Source organism: Poeciliopsis prolifica, unplaced genomic scaffold (genome assembly GCF_027474105.1).
Source record: "Poeciliopsis prolifica strain line A6 unplaced genomic scaffold, Auburn_PproV2 SCAFFOLD012, whole genome shotgun sequence".
Lineage (NCBI taxonomy): Eukaryota > Metazoa > Chordata > Actinopteri > Cyprinodontiformes > Poeciliidae > Poeciliopsis > Poeciliopsis prolifica.
Genome location: NW_026562387.1, coordinates 5,345,732 through 5,361,237, shown reverse-complemented (window position 1 = coordinate 5,361,237; position 15,506 = coordinate 5,345,732). Strand labels below are relative to the sequence as shown.

Here is a 15,506-nt window from a genome sequence, read left to right as displayed (position 1 = left end):
CATCGTATCTTTTCCGCTGACCTCTTTGCTCCTGGAGAGAGGGAGACAGACGGAACGATTTGTGTTTATGCTGCCAGGAGATGAGCGACGTCTGACCGGGAGCAGATGCAGCCGTGAAGAGACGGAGCTGCGCTTTGCAGAGGGAGGCTTTCGAGAGTCCTGGCAAACGCTCCGCCCGAGTGGAAGGACGGCGTGGAACAGGACAGAACCGTTAAAACAATAAAGCGGGGTGTTCAGAACTACAGCGTGACAAGGGGAAGTTGTTACGGGAAAACAGGAAGAGAAAAGAGGAGAGAAGTAAAAGTTATTTTTAAAGAATTAGGTTAAAAATAGGCTTCTAAATAAATGACTGTTGACAAGTGCAGTTATATCCCACAAATACAGATGAAGAACATACCTTCAATTTCATTGTTTGTGCAAATTAAAATAGCTATAAATGATTTCTTTGCATTCTCTCTTGTTTTGCAGAGATTTTGACTGTGTTCTTATTGACCCTATTGATTTTTACATCGTTTTAATGCTTTTTTGGACATTTTTCCTGCAATATGTGAATGGAAGCAGCTGAGAAGACTATTTTCTCTTCTGAATGTCTGGCTTTCACTGTCCCTTGTTGAAGCCTTGTTTCCAGGTTGAACAAAGGATTCTTTAGCGACATTAACAACAATCAGCAAAGAAATAAAAACCTCTCAAATTATAATATTGCACATTTTCCTCAAGTCGTCTATTGGAAAAGTTTCTGGCCCCCTTTTCTGTTTGGAGGCTTTAAGCAAATTGTTTCAAATTTGAGAAAAGTAGCAATTTAACATCCCAACAAAATACTGTTTTAGAAGTCCAAGTTATACTTAAGATTTATTCTCTCTTTTTTGTTGTTTTCTATGTTGCGTTTTTGTTATTGTTGTTTTTTTTGTCATATGTTCAATAATTTAAATTATTGCTACTTTAATGTTGGTGATCAAAATCCACCGTGATAAAAATCCATCTATTAACATTCTGCCGTTGTGTTCTGCTGAAGACAAAAGCATAGTATCTTCTGCTCGTATTTTACAGCACAGCTGATACAGGAAGTTAGAAAAGCAGTCTAACACATCTGGAGATTATTTATGATTATTTTTATTGTTATTCCTGATGAATTTTGGGTTTTTTGTTTGCACTTAACAGGCAGTATGATAAAACGATGACAATAACTCATACTGCTTGCTGGAAGACTGTAAAGCGCTATAGAGATTAGCAAGGAATGTGATTAGCATTACTTTACAAACCTGAACATTAGGCACGTGTTTGTAGTTCTCCTTTAAAATGTTGATTTTTCTCAAAACTGGTCAGTAAATCACAGTTTCTGCATGGCTGCTGTTTTGTTTAAAGTGAACAGGTAGCAGCATTACTGGGTAGTGAAGGCAACACGCCTACAAGACACCCTCTGTTTCTGGAGTTATGTGGCAGACTTCTGCACAACTTACAGTACAATTTAAATAATTAAATATTAGATTCACTAATTCTGTATTGGAAAGTGTTACTGTAATAATGTGGTTATTGTTCGTAAATTGAACATTAAATTGAATATTAACCACAAAACGAGTTCATTCATAAGCCAGAATATACCTCTTTAGACTGAAAGTTTTACACTTAAGCTGCAACTCAGTTATTAGTACAGGAAGACCCTTCGCATAAAAAGCCACTGATCTGAGTGACAGGAACAACATTATCATCATCTCCTTGGTAATGAATTGTCTCATTAATTTATGCTCTGCCGCATACACTGATGAGATATATCAGCAATCTCTGCTTCCCCTCATTGCCCTCCGTTATAAATAGGATATTCAGCACTTTAGGAGGCGTCAACAAATAATGGGTGTTGAGTACAACTTTCGCTGTTAAAGTCGGAACATAAACACGTCCTTAGTGCTCTAGTGGTCACAGTAGCTGTGTTTCCATTGCTAATGTGCGCTAATCTTTGTCAACATTCCACTAATGTAAAAATAAAAACACAATTTTGTTGTGTTTCCCTTAAATAAGAAACACAGTTATAGATCATGCAATCTTACTGCTACTACTGCAAATAGAGGATTACGCTGAAAAGCAAAGTCTGTAGAATGAAACAGTGAATTAAAATAAAACATTGCCAAACTTGCTAGAGTTATGCGCAAATATCCTGTCATAATTACAAGATATTTATAAAATGGACATAAAAAATGGACAATAAATCAGGTGGCAGAATCTAGTTACAGGACAACTGCAAGTGTTTTTGCCTACATGCAAAATGCAGCCTGTGAAAACTTAATATGGCGTGCCACCCTCAACATGGGCTGAAACAAGCAAAATAAGTGGTTGTGCTGGAAGAAAAGCTGTTGGAGGCGGCAAAAGCTTTGAGACTATGGCGGAGGTTCAAAAGATAGTGGATTTTAACAAAGCAAGTGCTTATTTGAGGGCATTCGGGTTTGTGGTTGTAATATGATGAAACATTGAAAAGAAAAAAAAAAGACTTTTTGCAAGACACTTGAACTGCAGCCAAAATGTAGAAATTTCAGTCCAGCTTTGTAGGAGAAAAATTCAAGGAGGAAGATGGGAGGGGATGTGTGTATTTTGGAGTCCGTCTGACTTTTTGTTCTGACACACAATGACCACACCACAATCCTCCCTTGGAGTTAGGCTAAACAGCAAAAACATTGATCTGGCTCATCGCGTTCAGCTTTTTTGTTATTCTCACAAGAAACAAAACTAAATCTGACAAACTTCAAACCAGTGAGAGAAAGTTCTTAATTACATGACATTAAAGTTGTGAATCAGATAATATCCAAAAACTGCCAGAGGATTAGTTAAAGGTGCATTAGTACATTTGAAAAGTCCATTTATTTTATGGATCTAGTTCTACACGCACTGGGATGTATTTTGCTTTACACCCAAGCACTACATCTGTGCGTGGTTTTGCGCTTGACGTATCGACTCCTGCTAATATTTACGCCACGCGAATCTCTGCCAAACTAATCAATATGATTTCTGTCCTTTAATCTCAGTTGCCATTTCGCCTATTGCTACACTTCTACACTTTTTTCTTCCTTTAAACTTCCCATCGATATGCTTTGATAAGCGTCTCCACGAAGTGTCAGACAGTTGTCAAATGGACTCATGATTGCTTAGGCCATTGTGCAACGTCTCTACGTTAAAAATCTGTCTACTGGGTTGTTCAAAATGTCTGAAAAACTTTTTTTTTTCTTTTGCTTAAAATTACTGAAATTAAGCTCTTGAAGAATTTTAGTCTGTGTAAAATGAACCTATATAAAAAAAACTAAACATTTTTAATGCACTCTCACTATATACATTAACACAGTCTAATTTATTGAGGTTAACCTGCATAATATGCAGAATTGTTAAAACACCCTTTATCTACATTAAAAGATTAGTCAAACTGGAGGAGGATTTTTATCACAAAGAAGGATTTTTATTCTTCCTGCTATAACAGCAGGTCAGCTTGCTTCATTTTCCTTGACTGTAAGTATCAGCATCTCCTAAACAGTTCCGCTGAATAATGTGATCTTGAACAGGATCGGTCCTGTCATCGCCCTCTACTGGCTGTGCGAAGAATTGATTTAAAATTTGCTCCAAACAGATGCAATTACACTTGTATTTATTTTTTAAATTATTTATTTTACCATGAGCTTAATCTAACTTTAGACAAATTTATAAAAAATCTAAATATGTGAAATATATTTTAAGTTTATGTTTTTTAAAGGGACAGCAACATTTTTTTTATCATATCTCTTTGCATGTGCAGTGAAGAATAAGTACATTTTTTGTGCATTTTTAAAGTAACAGCAGTGTTTTATTTATGTATTTCTTTTTGTTAGTACAACACTGATAACAATGGTTCTTGTCATCTGGGGGGAAAAAAGACACAAACCGGAACTCCAATAAGCATTGTCAGGTTGTATAAGTGTTTATTTACATTCAAATGGAGTACAGTAGAAAATGATAAAAGAAGAAGAAGAAAAAAAGGCTGCAACTGTACAGCTTGTGTCAAACATGGCAAAGAGAGCCGCCGGGATGCGAGTTGTTTTTACTGGAGGCTCTGGATGGAGAAGGGATGGAGAGGGAGGGGTCGCTCGGTGCCGCCAGTGCGCACATGCGCAATCGATTGGACTCGCAGTTGAAAACGGGCAGCTATGCCGCGCGCTCACAGAGAACGAGCTGGACGCGTCCGCCTGGAACAACGGCCGCTGCGACGGAGGACCGACCCGGGGACCGCTGCACCGGGAGGCTGCTGCTGACAGGCGACCGCTTCCCCGGGGGGAAACCTCCTCCCTGACAAAAAAGAAAAAAAAAAGAAAAAGAAAAGAAACGCGGCCGAAGAAGAGGAGGAGCAGAGCGCGCCGCTCGCATCCGCTTCTCTCTCTCTCTCTTTCTCTCTCCCATCTCAAACATCTCCTCCAGCTTTAATTTCAAGCCCAGCTAAGAGAAGAAAAGCAAGGAGACACTCGCGATGTTGCTGCTAAACGTCTAGGATTTGCTGGCGCACGCGCGCTTGTGTGTATGTGTGTGTGCGTGCGCACAGACTGTGAACAAAGCTGAGCACGGACAGAAGAGAGCTACGACAACAATAACGACGGGCTTCACTATGGTTTTATTGGCTCTCCGCAGTAGGAGATGTCTTAATAGTCGCTGTATGGGGACGCTATGCTTGCAGTTGTTGCTGTGGATTTTATGTGCCGTGAACGGAGAGGAGCAGCCGTTCAGCGTGGAGGTAAGAACTGGACCGGTATCTGTTTTTTTTTTTTGTTTTTTTATTTTAATTTTAAAGCATCTCTACCTACGAAGAAACGCGCCTGCTCATTTGTGCGGCTGTATTATGCCTGTAATATCGCCAAACCATAAAAAAGTATTACAGGCAGAGTGCAGCAGCTCCTGTTCCCACAATAACAACAACAGCGTCTTTGTGAAAAGCCCAACTGGTTTGTAGCTCTACTTTATCAATTCGCCTTCTATGCGTATAGGCATAAAAAATTAATAAATAATAAAAAAAACAGGAAAATAAACGATAGAAGAAAGGCTAAGAGAAACCTCGGCTGCTGTTGTGTTGTGTTGTGTTGTTCAACATGTTCATTAATACACAATGACCGTCATGTGCAGGAGATGAGATGGAATAAAACAACCCACAGGTTAAACATGGCATCTTTTACTAGACAAGGTATTGATAGGTTGCTGGTATTTGGGTATGCCAAGGATTTAGAAAGTTATAATTTGATGCTAGCTAATATCCTTTCTTTGTTTATGATGTGTTTTTCATGTGTATATGATGTAATCGCCAGGAAGCAGGCACATGTCAGTTACCTATATCAAGGTACAAGAGGCTATGAAGCTGCATTGTCTTTTTGACAACCCTTACCTTCCAATAGTTTCCCTTCTAACAATATGCCAGACAAAGTGATGGGAGTTTTTTTTTTTTTTCCTAACTGCTTGCCCCCCTGCACATTGCCGCTCAGCTGGCTGAAAGAAGGCAGCTTTTTTTTCTCTCTCCATATTTTACAAGGGAGACAAGAAGACTCTGGGTGTTTGGAAGTATTTTATTGTTGCCACATATACAAACAGGAGTGTTGTGAAAACGCAACGAGCCTCACCCATCACTTTTATAAAGTACGGCTTTTTTAAAACTGCAAGTGACATGTCTGTAAAGCAGCGGGCTGCAGGCTGGTGATCTGAGAGGACCGCCAAAGGAACAAATTACCAGCTTGCTGTGCTTGTATTGTTCTATTTAAAGCAGAATTGCAGAAATGTCTTAAGAAGCTCCTGAGAAATCTGGAGCTTCTAGAGCTATTCTTCATTTTTGCTTTTGTCTATTCACCAGAAATCAAAAGAATAATAAATAAATCACTGCATTCACTTAACTGCGCAGCAGGAGGGGAGAATTGTTGCATCTCTGTTTTAACTGAAAGCGTCTCCTCCGTGTCAGACATTTCAATTTTAACGCATTGTAAAAAGCCAGCTGGATGTTTTGTCATTTTGGCTTTTCTGTAATTGCTGCAAGTGAGCTGTGTGAAAAGGAAGCACAATAGGCTGTAAAACGGAGCTACTGTGACATTGCCTGCGCATGTAAAATTTAAGTGGCAACATATGAGCTCGCCTGCAGAACCTGCAGCACTGCCTTTGCACGTTGTCATCATCGCATACATCACTGCTTATGATGAGACTGGTGTGCTGTACTTTGCTCACCACTTTTCAGTCTTTGTCAGCTGAATGTAAAGAAGGATTTGTTCGAGTCGGTGCAATCAGCATTCTTTTTTGGGGGGTTAAATAGACTGCCATACTTTAGAGTAGAAGTAGTACAACTCCCACATGCTGTAAGGGAAGAGAATGATGAAATCAGCAACATATGTACAAGATAAAACCCCACTATTCATACAGCCTAAGAGGTATTGATCTTTACAGAAGGATCATTCAAGACAAAAACCTGTCCAGTTTGAGATATCTTGGTGGTTCATGTCATGTTCGCGAATGGAAACTCCCCTTCTGACCGGCCTCATGAGAAAGAGGCACAACTTAGCGATTTCAACATCAGCAAAGATCTCACAAAGGTCACTGGAGCAAATATTTGAGCTGGATGGATGCCAGATGTTTGTGTTTTTTCAGCCTCCCACTATATGGGCTCAGCAGAAAGAGATCTCTGGAGGCTAAAGGAAAGGGCACAGATTTTTGGAGAAAGCCTGATCTGCTCTCTTCACATCCAACTTTTTAAGAGTTAATCATCTCATTGATCATCTGAACAACTAACGAGATGGTCCGGGCATGTTGTTTACCGAAGGTCATTCAAGCTTCGCGGTCACATAGACACACGATTTCACATTTTGCGAACCAGCTCTCTTTGGCAACAGATTCAGGCTTCATTTGGAACGAGAGTCGTTCATAATTCTTGGAAACTGGTTTTGGACTGAGCTGCTGTTTGACAGAGATTTCTCTGTCTTATGTTGAAGAAGACAAAGTCGTCTTTTTCTGTGATTTTTAACCCAAATTTCTTCACTGCACAACACAATTCACAATGTAATAAAAAGTGTAATTTTCACATTAACATCGTTGTGGTGGATTAGAACATTCCCTTCTACGCTGCCATTCTCTTCGAGTTTTATTGTCCTCCAAAAAGCCTTCGCATCCTTGAAATGCCACGATTCTGTGACTTGTTGCTTAGAAATCTCCGACATATAGTAAAGCAGTGTACAGCCCCCGTACGACTTGAGCGTGCTCATGTTCTTTTGAATTATGTATCTAGTCAGAGAAGAAGGAGCGATGTGTTTCCATATGAACAAAGGAAGATACAGTATTTGAGAACTCTGTGTTTCTGTTAGCGAACAAACAAGACTATCCCGATACTGAATGACACTGATTGCGTCTTGTGAAGAAACCGTGTTTGTCGGAGTATTTATGCAGCCGTGTTGAATAAATACGGTTTCAGCAGTTTGATATTCCTGAGCTTCCTGACATCACAACATGATGCAAAGCGTGGACCTTCTCTTGTTGGTGTTTTTTTTTTTTTTGCTGTCCCTAATTTCAACTCCTTCCTGTCCCCATCTCACATCTCAAAAAACAAACAACAACACTAGCGGACATGTAAAGTTCATTATCTGCCACCTTGGGGATTTCAGGTGTGAAGATTTTTTTTAACATCAGCTCAAAAAGAAAAAAAAAGAAACTTCACAAAAATAAACAATAATAGCAACAATCTGGCAAAATCAGAGCATGGAAATTGGAGATGTACCATAATTTCCTACTTGAATCAGAGCCAATTAGGGAATTATGTATGATATCACAATATGATGCTTTGTCTATACATGTTAAGCATCTGCGTGCATATTTTCTTTATAACTTGAACAATAAGATGCTTTATTTACTTAAAGGTAAATCTAATTTACTTTAAAGTAATCTTCCTGTTAGTCCCTCACTCCTGATTCTAATAATCATGTGGTATTTAATCCAGGAGTGCATCAAAAACGTAACATATTCTTCACTGACCAATCTGGACCTCTTGTTAAAAAATCCTGCTAATTTCTCTCTCATTTAGATACGAATGACACTTTTTCCCCAATATGCTAACGTACAGTAAACTGGAATTAGGTGCTTGGCAAATAGAAGCTTGATTTGAGCATTCGCATTATGCATTATGCAAAAATGCATTATTTTAATGCATTTTTGCAGAGCTTAGCTTCAGGTAGTTAGGAATGACTTGTCTTCCTGTCCGTCTGGAGGCTTGTAAACAAACAAACAAAAAAGAAAAACGGTGGAAACTCAGCTAGTTACACCAGAGCCGCTTTCTGCATTTGTTATGACGGCGAGGTTAGATGTGTTTGTCTCCCATACCTCAAGCACAAGTTGTAGAGGGTAATAATGCAGGCAGAGGTGAGTATTTGCTCCAAATAACAGGAGTGGTTTAAGTTCATTCTGCCGCTGCCCTGTAATCGCTGGCCAGGCTGCTGTCTTTTAGAAAACATTACCTCTTTGAGTGGCAGCTTCAATGACAGCTTTGTGGACTAATTAATGTAGAATGCCACACTCCTCTCATTGCCTTCCCCTTTTCTCTTCCCTTGGATTACATTTTACAGCACATGCAGCTTGCCAGGGAGTGATAAAATGGTAATTTGTACCAACTTCTAACACTTAAATTAACACTATATCTCTGTCCGTCTGTGCTTTGAATCGCTATGAGCTGCTGGTTGTCCAATTGTTTCCCCCCTGAAGAACTTTGAAAATGTGATGTAATAACCAATGCTAGTAGATGGTCCATTTAAATTAGGGTTTCGATTTTGCAATATCAGTTGGCATAGCAACCAACTAAAATTGGAAAGGATAGTGTAGTTGGACTCATCAGATTTCAGTAACCAGGTTCTGACCTGCACATACAGATTTTAAGGGCTTCATGTTGGCCTGTTTTTTTTTATTTCTTTTACATATTGGTATTGGTCCAATAAGTAAAACTGGACTGATTTTAACAACCGCCGTTTATTTCTGTCTTGTTGCCTTTTATTTTATGCATTTTGGGGGGATGAAGGGTTTTGGTTGGTCATCTGGTATTTCTTCGGTCAGTGTTAGTGATGCAGCACAGGATTATGAGGTGTTGCAGGTGGTGTGGTCACCTGTACATATATACAGATATATTGTATATAGGGTCATTTAATATTAGATATGAGCCATAAGAACAATGTTATTGTCAGATATCAATATTGGTGCCTTCCTACTGATAGCTAATCCCAACCTCTCTTTGACATTTACAATTAAGCAACATTAAATTATGGATCTCCTGTGAACATTGATATTAATATATAGACAAGCAACAATCTGGCACTGTCACTGTGTGAGCAAGTAGTTGTTTAAAAATGTTTCACTCATCGTCAAAGAAACGTAAAATATTGTTGGCATATCATTTACATTGTTTGTAGCATCTTGTATTAGCATGGTTAATCAGTGCACTTATGTGATTTATTCATAAAGAAAGTGGACCCTTTCTCTTAGTCTGCTAGCATTTCTAAATCCTGCATGTCATTTTTGGTAGAGGCTCAAATCTCAAAAGAATAAAACAAAGTTAATTTACAGTGAAACTCAGTCTGGTATCATTTGAAAATGGATGCGGGTCATTTTGGTACTTTGTTAATTTACCAACTCATTCCCAAGAGAAGAAGGACTTGAAACTATGAGATAATTTCTCTGTGCATCTTGGTGCTAAAATGTAGCAAAGCAACAGGTGGGGAAGGGGCAAGTCTACACAGCTGGAGAAAACTGCTCACTCCACTCGTTTCTGTGGATTAAGATTAAAAGTTTATTTTGCAGTTTTTGATACCATACTTTTCTTTAGGACCTTGGTTTACCTTATTAAATCAAGGTAAATTAGTTCATGTGTAGCTTAAATTTCCTTATAGAAAAGAAACATAATTCACTGGTTTACTAATTCAGTAATTTGTGCAATTAAGATTTATTCACGTTTGATCCACCTAGATTTGTGTTTTGTTTGTCTTGCTGATGAAGCATTGCTTAAGGAACACATTGTAGACACGTCAAATCCTTCTGCGCGTCGCACCGGCTTGATTCTACTCACAGAGGCATCAGGTGCAGTGCTGTGCTCTGACTAACATTAAGCGCTTGAGTCATGCCTCTGTGCTCATCAGAGACTGAACGGAGTTGCTTAGTCAGAGATAATCTGCTGTACAACAAAGAGAGTGCGAAATTGTTCTCCCATCTGTTGACGCATCTTGTCTCAGGTGAATGCATGAGTGAATTTATGGTTCAGGTAAACTTTGCCCGAGAATCGCTGGTAATCATTTTCTATATATTTTTTTTTGTAAATCTTGAAGATCATATCCATGAAAACGTCCCAGATGGGCGAAACACAACACTAAATGAGATAATGCTGAGGTGTCGGCTCTGCTGAGACAAACCTTTCACTTATCAGGTGACATTAAAATCTTCAGAAAGGAGCTTTGTTAGTTGTCTTTTTAGGCCTAACAGAGAGGAAAATATTGACTTATGACTTTTCTTTGGAAAAAAAAGGACCTAATCCTGATCTTTTTTTTTTTTGTCTCTATGTTGGACATTTTCAGTTTTAATCCAGAAACGGGAGCTGTCTGCTACAGGAGCTTTTGCACCGTCTGCACGGTGATTTGTATCTTCAGGTGGATTATCTTGTACCTATTTTGACAAATTGAAAGTACTTTTATTTACTGATAATCTACAGTATGGAATAATTACATTTCAGTAAATATAGTTTACCTGAAGGAGAGATGTAAGAATTGTCATTTTGATCATGAGTCATAATCTCTCCTATTTTATGAGTGTCAAATAACCCAAATGTGGATAAGGTATATAAAAAAAGAAACAGAGTGTAATACAATCCTCAGATAATAATAATAATAATAATATATCATGAAGTTAAATTATCCCTGAGAGTTCAGGCGTTTCCAAGAGTATTTAGAGCCATAATGGAAGTAGGAACAAACACAAAGGTTTCACACATTAGGGTTTCCCCTGTGTATTATAAGCCTGGCGGACCACCAGGTTTTACTTGTGCCCCCTCCAGGCTAAACACTGCTCATTTTTTTAAAAATGTTAGCATTTTATAAAGCTTTTTAGTGGCTGTTGAGGTATAAATCTTCCAATCTTTCAACAACACTTAATTACCAAGTGATATTTTCTTTAACTTTAAACATTTTTTAACTCGACAGCCGTAGCACCCAACTGCCGAGCTAAGCAAGTTCTCTGGGGGAAACCTTGTTATATGGTCAGATATTTTTTATTTTATTGCAAATAAATGCATTCATTAAATTTAAGACTCTTAAAATCAGTACATAATATTAGATGTGCTTGAGTTGTGAAAAATGCATTACTTGATAACAAAGTGAATTAAATTTGTAGTCAGGTGTTGCTACCCAAAATAACACCGTCCTACAGTAAGTAGTAACCTTCATAAAATGTGCTGACAATGGATTTTAGTGAACTAATAAAAGAATAACAAGCAAATGAGTGAACGTGCAAATTTTATACATACACGTATGTATGTATATATATATATATATATATATATATATATATATATATATATATATATATATATATATATATATATATATATATAATTCAATGCTTAGTATCAAAATTATTGCCGTATTTACTTGTTACGACTTTGGCTGGGATATCTGTCAAAGCTGTGTCTATTAAACACACTGTACTTTTACAAGCTGGAAAAACACTTTGCTTTTGGGAGTATTTGTGGTGCACAACACAGGGCTGTTGACATCACCGTCTCAGCTTGTCTTCCCGGTTGGCATGTTCAGCCTCTGAAGTGGCACCTGAACGACTAATGTGAAGCAGCGCACGTGTGTGAGCGCCTTTGAAACTCGTGTGGGTTCTCCAGCTTCTGGGGATTTCCTCCTAATGTCTCAAGCATGTGTTGGTTGGAAAGGTGGGCGAGTTCACTTGCCTGCGTGCAGTCGCAGCAGTCCTGCAGGTCACTAGACCAAAGGAGACGCTTTAATTCAGCCTGGATTATAACTACCGAAAACAGATAACTGGGCCAATAGATCTCGCATGCTATTTTTAATGATAGGCACTCGCCCGCTGTGCGTTTTTGCTGTGCCATTTCCCAGAAATTGCTTGGCAGTCGGTCAGTGTACTTTTGTGCTCCAGTGTGTTTTTCCTTGAACTTTCTGTTAATGAAGTTTGAATGTTTCGTTCCCTCCCTGTGGCACGGTGGTTATCGGCATTGGTATTAACTACTTATCTACTCTACACAATTCAGCAAAATAGCCCAAAATTGAAAATGCATCACTTCCTGTGCAGCTGGGGCTTTCCCCACCCCACTCACTCCCAAGGCAGTTAATGTAAAAGCGATTAAGTTTGCCTTCGAATCCCATCAATCACATATGCAACCGGGCCTTTTATTTGCATGAAGCTGTAGTCTTGGATTTTCTCGTCTTAAACAAAGCAAATACATTAGTTTGCTGCTGCCATTTGCCTTTAGCTATGTTTCTCCACACAGACAGCGCAGTATAGAAAGGAGCTTAACCGCCAGTGTCTGAGCGCTCGTAGGCGCACGTATTGGTGTATTTTTATCGGTGTGTCTCGTCCTTGAGCACTCATGGATTGCATCATTTGGCTTTGGTAGGATAGCAGATTTCTGGACCACTAGGGTGTCTGTGTCTGTTCACCCAGATACAAACACAACACCTTCACTGACCTGAAACATTCCTCAGCACATGCGCGCACCAATGACACTCTTCAGCACTTGTTACTGTTCTGTATTGTTTCACGTCCTCCTTTCTGTGGGGGAACAGACGTTCTCTCCTCTTCCGAGACATGTCTTTGGTCACAGCTTGCCGGGGTGTTAAATCTTAAATGTGACTGATGATCGCAATGTTACGTGTTGCCTGTGGGGCGTCCTACACGGGGCTGTAAATTTAGCCTCTGGAAGAAATGCCAAAGCACACGTGTGAGTGTGCGCGGATTCTTGTACACGCAGCGTTTTATGAGTCATGGTGAACTATTGCAAGCTGTTCTTTCCATAACTTCAAATTTAATAACTACAACAGTCGTCATAAAACTGTCAAATTGATGCTTTGCCTTCGTTGAGAATTATTTGGCTGTTTTTTCACGTTGCTGTAAGTTGGAGATGCAACAGATCAGTTTTATTTGCTTAATTGGCCTCGACAGGTGACTGTCCAGTCGGAAACTGTCTTTTGTCCCAATCCTAGTAAGCTACCTTCAGTCTCAAATACAGAAATGTAAGTTAATATTGTACTATGGACTGATTAGTCCATTATGTTGATGTCAATTAATAACATAATTTTAAGTAATGCAATAGGCAGACCTCTGAAGTGCTTCATTGTAACACAACAGAGTAACTGGGAGATGATGAAACAAGTAATGCAACCATCACCCTCTTGTCAAGATGGCACGCCATATGCATGCTGTGAATATTTTGAAACTAACGAGAGGCAGTATTACAAATATTACGATAGATGTAGTAAAAACAAAGCAAAATCTACTGTGACCTTACGGGATTATCAAGATGTTTCCTTAAAATAGAACAGGGTAGTGAATTCTGTTTCTTGCAACTTTTGTGACAAAAGATGTATTTAGTACTTGGGAACCAGGGCTTTCGTGTTCAGGATACAAAAATCCAGAGATCTTTAAATGAAGGTGAAATAGTTAAAAAAATATCTGCAGATTTTTGTAAAAACAACTGCATGTTTTCTGATGCAGAAAAACTAGCTTCATGTGTGCACCAAATAACAACAATACACTTGTCTGTAATTATAAATAAAATATAAAAATATGTAGAGGAGGAAGAACAGAGTACTAAAATAAATTTAAATTTAGCTACCCATGTAATGCATGGCTAACTAAAATAAATTGGTCTGCATAATAGATGTACGGTAGATTTAGTTGCCTGTCAGCCTTATGAATTTGAAACACTAAATATCTAAAGATCCATCCATCCACCCGTTTTCTTCGCAGGGGTAGCAGCTTCAGACGTCCCTCTCCCCAGCCAGCTCTTCCGGGGCGTTCCCAGGCCAGCCGAGAAACATAGCCCCACCAGCATGTCCTGGGTCTTCCCATCCTTAATGTTGATGCATAAATTTGATTTAATCAGGCTGCGATAAAGCGGGAGAGAGCAAGACCGCCGACAGCAACGAAGCCGACCAGAGCTCATATTCTTTTGTACTTCAATCTTTGTCATGGAAAATCCTGGATCTTGAAATGTTTGCAGCCTTTTCAAAGCTTCGCAGTTATCGCATGGATTAGAAAGCAAACTTTCTCTAGAAAAGAGAAAACAGATTGCTAATTTATCAATGCTACCAACTAACACAGGGAAAGCGAAAGCTTAGAATGTCAACATTGCAATCATTGTAGCTTTGTTTTGCAATCCTGTTGTCAAAGAACACGGTGGAATAACATTTACAGCAAAAAACAAACAAAATATAAAATATAACTTCAAGACTGTTCTTATATCTTCCTTTATCAATATTCCTATAGCAAAATCAAAGCGTTCTTAGCTCTAGAAATTCAACACAAGGTTCTGATCTTTATTTTAGGCCCCTAAAACCTCCAAAGACCATTACTGTAGAGTCGCTGTTCAGTATGTATGATCACACTGTGACATTTTTGGGTGACATTTTTGTGGCATTTTATCCTAATGGGGCCACCGAGACAGCAGGCATGGCATGCATAAAACAAATGTGTGTGTTTGTGAATCTGTAGGCGCCCGGGGTTTAAGATGCAGCAATGCCCTGCTCAGACCCTGCAACAATCACACCCTGTCAGAGGCCACGAGGTGCACACCACGGTTTGTGTCTCATTAAAAGTCTTTTTTTTTTCCTGTTGAAATTCCATAGCATCAATTTAAGTACAGCAGCTTGAATTAATGCATGTGTGTGGGTTTGGAGTTTAAAAAAAACAAACAAAAAAAAACATCAGCGGTTGCTGTGGCGACCCTGGCACACTCTCTGGCGGTCTGGCGTGTACCGGATAAATAATTCAGGCCGGTCAGAGGCAGCGGGAGGACGGGATCACGTTGCGACTGTTCACCTGTGCCTGACAAAAAAAAAGCCATTGTTTCCGTCTCAAATCTGTTACCGGACAAACGGAGGCTCTTCTTTTGTTGTTGTTTGCCTGTTACCACCCGCGGTGTGACAGGAGGGTTAATGCAGAGCAGAATCGCTGGACATTTAATGTCATATCGCTGTTAGATGAATGCTTCGTGTATCAAATCACTGAATGTGCTTAACCAGTAATGGCCAAATAGACCTTTGAGTAATTGGTTGACCTACTTTTGAGGAATAAAAAAGACTCGGCGCAAAGTCTTCCACCTGACTTTCTCTCTGAGCAGGGAGCTAACTACTTCCCCTCAGCATTCCTGCACAGACAGAAATCTATCACTGAATAGATGACCTGAATAAAAAGAGTGGAGGGACTTTTAGTAGGTGTGCTCAACTTGAGTGATTAGCACAAGCCTGTGGTGGAAACTCTTGGCAGTTTGAAAC

The 15,506-nt window shown here is 39.2% G+C and overlaps 1 protein-coding gene across 2 annotated transcripts in view; it reads left to right on the top strand.

The window, feature by feature from the left end:
• The first annotated feature begins 4,142 nt into the window (after window positions 1-4,142).
• LOC129364722 (matrix metalloproteinase-16-like) overlaps window positions 4,143-15,506 on the top strand; it is a 69,719-nt gene continuing 58,355 nt past the window's right edge. For both annotated transcript variants that reach the window (XM_055037544.1, XM_055037543.1), the window contains exon 1: window positions 4,143-4,735. In XM_055037544.1, the coding sequence (XP_054893519.1) occupies window positions 4,610-4,735 (126 nt within the window). In that variant the 5' untranslated portion in view covers window positions 4,143-4,609. The remainder of the gene's footprint in view (window positions 4,736-15,506) is intronic.